The 9,956-nt window shown below is 33.0% G+C and overlaps 1 protein-coding gene across 1 annotated transcript; it reads right to left on the reverse strand.

Annotated features, from left to right (window-relative positions):
• Window positions 1-1,809: 1,809 nt before the first annotated feature.
• LOC136417605 (uncharacterized) lies at window positions 1,810-7,013 on the reverse strand. The gene is made up of 2 exons (XM_066403373.1): window positions 6,901-7,013; window positions 1,810-2,316 (listed from the first exon to the last, which is right to left on the reverse strand). Exons 1-2 carry the CDS (start codon window positions 6,910-6,912, stop codon window positions 1,900-1,902), a joined length of 429 nt encoding a protein of 142 aa, XP_066259470.1. The 5' UTR covers window positions 6,913-7,013; the 3' UTR covers window positions 1,810-1,899.
• Between the last annotated feature and the right edge of the window lie 2,943 nt (window positions 7,014-9,956).

Here is a 9,956-nt window from a genome sequence, read left to right on the forward strand (position 1 = left end):
AGGTAAGGTTTATTACTTCATGAATATTTCATTGAAAAATAAGTCAAGAAGAAATTAAAAGAAGCAAAGAATATGTCAGAAAGGAATCTTATCAAACGATTAAGTTTTCAATTACATGTTAGAGCTATTGAAAGTATCAATAATAGGAATCAGCAAAGCTTTGCAAATATTACAAAATATTCTGATTCCATAGTGTATACCATAAATTATAAGATTAGAAATCAGGTGAAATCAATGAACGGGTATATTGTTTGGAAGTCCAGAAGAACTCTTCATTCAATTCGGTTGAAATCAAATTTTCTACCAAAAAGATATTTAGATATTAGGAATCCTTTTACAGAAGGGTGTATAAGAGTATTTAGGTAAGTAAATATAGAGGGAATATTTCGATGTGTATATAAGGGAACTCGGTAAATATATAAGAGAAAAAGTAATAGCACAATCTCTACACTCTTTTGGAAGTAAGTTTAGTAGGGCGATAAAAAAATCCGACTTTTTCTTCAAGTTATATTTAAGCAACAGGTCAATATTTGCCATTTCTATATAGGCGCGTAATTTTGAAAAAATTACAGTTTTCATAGTCTAAACCGGCAACTAAACGGATTTAATTTCACAACTAGTTATATAAGGATAACACCTTATTTAATTTCGCAATTCAGTTATGAAATGGGATCAGTAACAATAATGGTTGCTGTAGTTTTAGCATACGTCTCAATTAGTAAAAAACAGAGTGAAAAAACTTGATGTTTTAATTAAAGTTGAATAGAAGTTGTTAAATAATTTTAACCCATGAAACTTCTCGCAGGCCTTGAAAACCCTACTTTTCAAAATTTAAGGATATTCACGAATTAAACGAGATACACAGGGTGGTTTTTAAAAACTGTCCACCTAAAAAATGTTAAAAACTATTGTAGTGTACAAAAATTTCCAAAAATACGTAAATGTTTATTTTTTGGGTGTCACCTTTTGATCCATATAAGTGAGTCAGCGAGTTCAGATGATAGAGTGAGTAGCAATGTGTTGCTGCTCTTGCCACTCTTGTACGTGACCAGTACCTACAGTAAGCCGCATATTACATATTGGTTCTATACTAACAAAATAATGATAACATAAGACTATTGAAAATACTTAAGCATATCACTAAACTTAGCTTCCAAAAAAAGATATAACCATTATGTAACTTGTCGATTTATTACGTGGTAATAGGGATAACACTATTAATGTATTAGTTTCCATATAAGCAGCATTATAAAAACACTTTCGTTTCCACGGCGCGTGTTAGCTCAAGATGAGTCGGCACGCAGGTACCGTGGGAAGCAGACGGCCTGCTAGGACTCAAATCACAGATTAAATGCGTGTCCCGGGACTAATTCTTCTTGATTAATGGTGTCTGATTGCCAGTTTTCATTAGTCTAGTTTAGTGTATTTCGAATTTTGAAATGTTAATTCATAAACGTTTGCAGATAATCGATAGCCATATTAAAATTCTCTAATGTCAATGAATATTATCAAAACCCAAAGAATATTTGAACTCTATTTCAATGTTTTTACGGAAATTTACTTGCACCTAAAGTTGACAAAATAATAATTTGGGCTTTGAGATAAACTGCGACCTCTTTATTTTCCGCAGGTCCACAAGTCGAGCTTACTTTTAGATACGACCCAGATTGACAGTTTTACATGTAGAAGTGCGAATTTGAGCCACGCTAAGGCTCGACTTGTAGACTTACAGAGAATATATAGGCGATCCATCAATCCTCTATTACGTCGGTTAATGCAACCACATTTTTATGTAAATTAAAAAAAACATAGATTTGCTTATGATATATTTCCTAAGATCATCACAATATAAAACAAATAATTATATACAATTGAATAAACATTCCACTGTTGACGTCTTTACCAACCGTGATCCAAAATAGGAGCGGACCATTTGGGAGCCAAACTTATAATAGGCGAAGGAGCCCAGATGGATTTAGAATAAATGGGAGCAGAAATCAAAGGTGCTGTTTTGATGATGGGCGCAGGCAAGATGGTCTTGGTTCCAATGATATGTGGTCCAATGCCCTTGGCAATTAAAGGCCCGGTGATGAGGGGTTCGTAACTCTTTAGTAAGGGCAATGGTGCTGGGGCGTCAAAAACTTTTGTTATGACGGGGGCTGTATGAATGATGGGAGTTTCGTAGCTTTTGAGAAGAGGGGCGGCTGAGAGGATGGTGGGGGCGTGTTCTAGTCCTATGAGACCTCGTTTGGTTTTGGTGGAGGATTCATCTGCGGGGAATGCAGCTGATATGGCTACCAGGGCCGAGGCGAGAATCTGAAAATTAATTAAAAAAATTATCCTAAGAAAAACACTTGTGAAACTGAAAAGCAAACACATTGGCATTGTTTAAAAATTAGACCATAAGGTGATGTGGGCTGTTTAAACATGTAGACCACATCCCACTGAATTGATATAGTCAACTAAACGAAGCGTTAATTTGCATTAAACTTCTATATAGACTTAATGCGATAGAGTATTTTAATAATAATTGTGCAAAACCTAATATCGTTTTTACGCATTGTTGATTACCGACGACCTACAATCACATAACGTAAACATCCACATAACGTCATGTGGTAAAGAATGTAATTCATGCTGCAGAGTAATAAAGTGTTCAATACTAAAATGGGAATTCTACGTACTAAATGTTGCGACATTTGCTAGAATTTTCCTTTATAATCCATTTTCATTGCAGGAGACTGGGATTAGCAATGTAATATATCACTGTAGTAAAAACGTGAGTTTTCAACACTCGACTGTAAGATTGCAATTTGGGTTGGCCAATATCGGATTGACGAACCGGCGATTTTGGAGTGATGCAATAAAATTTGATTTTCGCTGATCCAAATACAGGATTATCATGTCTATAACCGTATTACCATATAAAATTTAAATTTTATTGCATTCATGACTTCATATATCAAGATCAGTTTGTCATGAACTAATTTAGGTATGTTCTCTCATGTAGGAACATTTTAGAGATATACTCAATTTGAGTATTATTCGTAAAGGTCTTTTGCCTAAGTTTTGAAATAACGTCCTAAGAACATTCAAAAGTAATCTTAGGGCAAAAGCTTCTTGGAGTCAAAACCGATCTTGCGTGTGTCTTAAATTAAAGAATACCTGCAGAAATTGGGTGATTGTAATTCCGATGTTCGAATCAGATTGATGTTTGTTGAATATACTCATAATGGCACGAGGATAATTTTTCCATAATCTTTAAAAAAATGCCTCTGAAGAAAGACCCTGGCTCGAAAGAAGAACGTTCTTGTGGACCTATAAAAAGTGCCTAAAACCTCAGAAGATTAAGGCATATTATGATGTTATGCCTTCATTCAAGTTTTAAGTTTAATTGATTCGAGCAGCCTGAAGATCGTTTACGGCCTTATTAGATTTCGTCAGTTCCGGTCTTCTCGGGTCAATTTTAACTTAAAACTAACATTTTTTTGGGCTAGCAGCTACTTTTTTTTAAATTCAAATAATAGTATATTGTGCAACTAGTTTCGAAAATAACACTCGTAAGACATTGTAGCCTTCGCCTTTGACACACGAATAAGACCAAACTGTTTTATTCGTGTGAAACCAATTTCCGCACTTGATTTACAGTAAAGTTTTTAGTGTAAATATGAAAGAGTCTTGTTTAGTGCAGCTTGGGCCTTTGATTTAAATAATCCCAAGAAATGGTATACCATCCTAACGTATCGAAAATACTAACAAAATTCTTGGAGATTGATTGCATATAGAACACAAGAGAATAATCCCATTAACAATGATGTTGATGATGGCTCAATAAGGGGTGGAGTCCAAATCGTGGTTCTGGGTCATGTTCAAGTGGATGACGGATTATGCCAAAGATTGGCAAGAAGTCCGGAGTTTTGAAAGGTATGTTTACCAAATTTAAGGGTATAAATTTCATTCTTATGTTATCAAACTAGTACCGGAACTCAATAAGGATTATTTTGACCGTCCTTTCAAATTCTATGAATTCTTTAGTGTTAACGTTACTTCTATACTAAAATTTGTTGTATATTATTAGTTTTTCTGTTAATCTTCGTTCTATTTAACATGGTGAAGTTAATAGATACCTATATACAGTTGTCGATGTTGGATTGCCATTAATCCACATTTGTCTCAAGAGACCGATTCTTTTGATGGGCAAATTTTTTGTGATAATTTCATTTCTCACCTAATCTAGACTAAAAATTAGGTATTTCATTATTAACAAACAATTATACTCACAACAATAAGCACTGATATTTTATCACGTGTGATATAACAAGTGCATTGAAAGGGTAAATCATAAAGGGTGATTTGGTAAATTTTTTTGCCAAAAAATGGGACGTAGCAAAGCTTTAAGTATGTTTTTTTTTTAAGTTTAAACATTCCTAAATTTACTGTAGCATATGTCTTAAAAACATTTAGAGAAACTAGAATTTTCACGAATCCGTAGAAAATCAATAGGTAAGCCTAAAATTTTTACTGTTATGGGATCCATAGATGTCTGGTAAGAGTATGCAAAAATCATCCAAGAGCCACTTTAAGTCATATAACGTTGTTACAACCGTCGTCATATAAGTATTTAAAATAAATATTTTATATTTATTTTATCTCTTAAATAAAATTCATGTACAAAAAAACTATTATAATTGTAAATTATAAGAAAAAAATATAGGGGTTCAATAATTAGTTGTTACAGCTTTTAGTCGAAAGCACATATCTACTATTTTACAATATCTTGTCATATAGATTTTTTATGTATTAGTCCGAACAATTATTATTTTGTAAGTATATTTATTATTATATTTATTAGTATTAGAGAAAACCATTGCTTTAAACTCAGAGGGATTTCAAAAATTTGAAATTTGTGAAAAGTAGGTAAAGCCACTAGAAAGGCCTACATATTAGGTAAAAATAAGCAAATATGATGGACAAGTTAATGTCCAAATTTCCAGTTTTAAGGTTTTAAACTACAGTTTTAGATTTTGACACTACGGCCTAGTTTCAACATAAAATGTAAAAATGCAAATATGTACTTGGAATTTTCTCTATTTGAGAATTGATACTTACGAAATTCCATTTCAAGGAAAGCAAATTGAGCATTGAATTCCCAGTTTTAAATTTTGATATTATTATAAACATATTTTCAAAATGAAAATTCCAAGTCTTAAAATTTGCTTCTTTTTGTATATGTGCTAATTAACTGCCACTGAACTATAATTTCAAAAAAGGCTAATTCCTAATTTTATATGACTCTTCTATCAAGTCTCCTATAAGTCTGAAAGTACCCACTTGAAATGTTCGGTACTTGGGTGTGTATTTTCACTTTCTATATAGTTTAATTCTATACTATGTGTACCAAGTAATTCTAACCGAAACTTAACTACAGTTGGCTACTCATATCCAGGTCATTTATGACGCAGTTTTACGTTTTCTGCTTTAAAAATTCGAACTGTTATGAAATTAATTTTATTCTTTTTTTCAGCATATAATACAGAGAGAAAGTCAACGTTTTTTCTTACAAATTTGATTGTTCAAATTGTTAACGTTTTGTACAAACTTAAATAATATGGAAAATAACGTTCCTTTCTCTACTTGAGTGTTAATTCTAAATTTCAAGTTCACAAAGACAGCCGTTACCAATTAATTGTTGCCGTGTCTATACACCTTGTATAGTAAGCGAACATTTTACAGAAGACCGAAAAGTAGAAAAAGAAAAAGAAAAAGTAGAAGAAGAAAAGAAAAAATATAATATGAACAGTAAGTAGTAGTAATAGGTAAGTGGTTATATGTTATGCCCCAGCTGAAAAGAAGTTGGAAGGTAGGATTTATGTTATATTTAATTATGGTTAATATCTGGAATTAAATATGTTTATTAAAAACTACTTGTAGGTCGCATTTAACTGAGTTATAAATTTCAATCCTAGAATTAAGACATTTTTTAATTCTTTCTTAGATGGCGTGTGATTTTTGTGATCTTATCGAAAACTTTGCTCAAGCTATTGACCTCATTGTGATGGTGCGAAGAAACTAACAATTTTCAGTGGCATAAAGAAGTGATCGGATCTAGATGATTTCAGAACTTTTACAATTTTTTGAGAAATTTAATGAATATAGGTATATATAGGTACTTACAAACTTTAACGTCAATATATCAAATTCTTGATAACTTTATCGGTAAGATGATTTTCTTAAAAATTATGAAATTAGTACTATTTATTATCACTATCAAAGGATATGAATTATGAAATTCTGTTCTTAAACAGAATTCGTGCAACGATTATCCATAATTTTTGACAATTTTGCACTTATGCATTTTTAATTTAAAAAAGAGACTCATGTACTCCCTTTCATTTTCAACTTAATTTGCATTCATGTAAACTTCCCAAAAATTATCGAAAATTTTTCGCTACGCTTATTATATTACCCCTGAACATCTTCATGGTAGTTACCAGAATATCGATATAGAGCGGCTCTTATAGCGTCAAATTATTTACTATAGATTTTAAACGGAAGATGAATTATTGGTTTCATAATTTAATCAATAATTAAGCTCCGAGAAAAGTTTACAGCTAATTATGAAATTAGCTTGGTTTTAGGCATCTTTTCGTAGCAAAAGATGCTAAATCTAATAATTTCTGACGAGAAAAGAGAGAAATGCGCTAGCGATAAAAAAGGTAACAGAAATAGTAGGTAAATTTGACAGTGACTAAAAAGAAACAGATTTAACTTAAGATTAAAATTTTTAAGAAGTTTGAAATAAGAAACAGTGTTAATAGTTCTATAGTTTATAGTTGAAACTCACATTAGTTTCAACTTTATAGATAATTTGATACCAAAATTGAAAAATTTTTTACTTACTAAATACTTCATTTTTAGCACCAAAATACTCCCCCTGAGATGGCACAAAGAACTAATATACTATTTACAAGAAGTGGTGTGGTTTCGAATGCTCTAAGAACTGTTCACCCTGAATGATTTTATGCTCACTTATATAGCATGGAGTGGTAGGGTAAGCGCGAAGTGCTTGCCAAAGAATTAAACGATTTTTTTCTAAAAATGTAGTTATTCATTATCTAGAACCAGATTTTCCGCAACCGAGTATAACACAACAAGGCATTGACGATGAATTAGGTATTTCATGGTAGTATGCAGGCACATGACTAGTGTTATTGCACTTATGTGCGAGAAAAATCTTAAATAGTTTAAGTTCTTGAGTGTCTTGATTTTGCAATTTAATGATTAATTCATTTAACAACAAATTTTCAGGCTCTAGTCCTGCTGTTGCATCATCCAAGAATGTTTATGCTCTCGTACTATAACTAATTCAATAACTATTGTAATCAGGTTCCAAATACTTCATACTCAAATTCGTCCACTTTTACTTCTTCATGTTCAATATTTCGAATGACCAATAAATCTAAATACTGATTGGGTGCTTGTAATGCAGGTACCCACTAAAAATGCACTAAGTTGGGTACTACCTACTACATTAAAGTTTTAATTGGAGTGCCTCTAGCGAGAAAAATCGAAATCCTTATTAATCGTTGTTGTTTGTCATGTATTTACCCGGTTTGACGATTGAAAATAATAACCAACTGTATGCTATTATTTAAGATAGGGCCCATAATCAATAGCGATTGTAATGACTTTATCAAAGGCCATAAATTCGGACGTCACGAAAGTAGTTCATGTAGCCCATAAAGGCGATGAATTATTTTTAATGGTTGATACATAGTGCGATTTTCGTGGGCTATTAGTTAGATTTTTAATTACCGGGGCTCTAATTATTAATGTCGGCACAAGTTGCTTTCATTGGGGTTTCTTGATCCTAGGTAAGGTCGCTTAAATTGAAATCTACAAAACTAAATATTAAAATCGACGATTTATGGTGCAGGCATTTCATTACGGGATTAATTCCTCAAAAAGTATGAATTATAAAATTATTGTAATCGCTGTTTTCTTTATCCGATCATTTATAGTAGTGGAAAAAGGGACCAAATCCGTATGTACACATAGAGGAATTCACGTAATTCACTAGCTAGGAAATGATCAATTTCGTGAAATCGTAGTATATCACTACGATTTAGTTAGTTTGTCCAAATCGACTGCTTCCAACACGATGTACTATGACCGACCTTTCTTTACTTGAAATTCTAATAATAGTTCGAGCAGTATTAGCTTGTTTGCAAAGGGTATAAACCAAATTCAGGTTTATCAGAAATATTTGCGAGAGTCCTAATACTGCGCTTATTTTGACTTATTCTGACGACCTGGAATCAGTTTACATCTCTGATGGAGCAGATCTATTATTTAGGCCTATTCCAATTTTCAATTGGTTTCGCTTCTACACTTCGAATTTTGGAATTTACGTCAGCTACAAATCCATCAAATTATTTTATTTCGGAGATTGATGTTTTCAATCATTTTTAATGCCTCTTCATTGATCAAAAGTCGATCGATGGGTTTACAAGTTGTTACACAGTAGGTATTTTAAAAGTTTATGGTGATTGGTGATATGAAGGCAATCAAAATATTGATTGTATGCTGTAGTGTATCGATTTCTGGTTTGTACTTCCAATGGTAGAAAACCGGTGTTGTCGTTTAAAAAAAAAGTTTTTATATCTATGATAGATTTTGTAGATCTTGTATGCTTTCAATTTAAATTTAAAAGAAACCCAATAAAAATATAAAATTTTATTGAATTCTTGTTGAGATGCGTGCTTTTCTTTTTTTCAGTGAGTCTTATAGACTAGATTTCTTTAAAACTCTTCCGATTATGGTGGATGGCCAGATAGCTGTTCACTTCCCAGCACAGACTCTTGAGAGACAGACTGCAATGAGGAGAATGGTTTCGTCGAAAATGGAGCTTTGCTCCTGGAGAAAAGGTCGTCACCTGCGTGTCGACTCTCAATTGATGTCAATTCATGGGACTTCACTTGGACCCCAATAGTTCTAAAGACTCTGAGGAAGGCCATAACTTCACCTCTCCCACGGGAGATACCAATAGGTTAGTACCATCCCTACCCTTCCAACTCGTTCAGTAGAAAGGTTTCTCTTTGGTACTCTCTAACAATTTTGTAATCCAGGAAAGGTTTAAAGACCTCCCCATATCACGTAGCAGGAAAGAAGAGGATCAGGGATTTAGAATCTCCAAATGCATGGTAGTCCAGTCACTAAGATTGATAATCGAGTGGATATTGGTATGTGAAGGTACCCATAGTCGGTCCAAATATCAGGTGGACTTGATTATGGCCCGTCTATTGACTGACTACTGTCGCTCCTGGTGACGTGGACATTTGATGGACTTACCGGAGTACCCCAAAATCCTTAAAGATGACGAGATGTTTGCACACATGTTGATGGAATGTACAGCCTTCATGTATTATTGACTGCAGTACTTGGTACAACCAATCTTATTACCTAATGAGATGGAGTTAGATTTCAATATCAAGTCGATGAGAGTGGAGTAACTGCACTTAGGTCTTAAGTGGAACATGATAGGGCCATTCTTATGGCTTATACTCGATCGTGACCCACGAAATTCACAGCAAAATCTAAATCGATAGGATTCATTTCCATACGATCCTCCGAGTAACTTTCATCGGGATTATGTTATAAAACCCTATTAAATATATTTTTTGCAGCAACCGGGGGAAGTAGAAAATTTTTTTTGGGCAACATTGAACAAAGCTTTTTTTCGTCTTCTTTGTAAACAAATGGTTTTTATTATTTTGCATAGTTCGACTGAAGAAGCGGAATGGACTCCTTCAACATAAACGTAGTTAGTCACAAAGATAAGTAAAGTCCTTGTTATTCCTCGTTAAATATTTAAAGAATTTGATGATCGTGTACGAGAGCAAGTGTTCCTTGGAAGTTCACGGAATCTATGCAGGGTGATTATTTTAAAATTATCC

This window comes from Euwallacea similis, chromosome 29, assembly GCF_039881205.1.
Source record: "Euwallacea similis isolate ESF13 chromosome 29, ESF131.1, whole genome shotgun sequence".
Classification (NCBI taxonomy): domain Eukaryota; kingdom Metazoa; phylum Arthropoda; class Insecta; order Coleoptera; family Curculionidae; genus Euwallacea; species Euwallacea similis.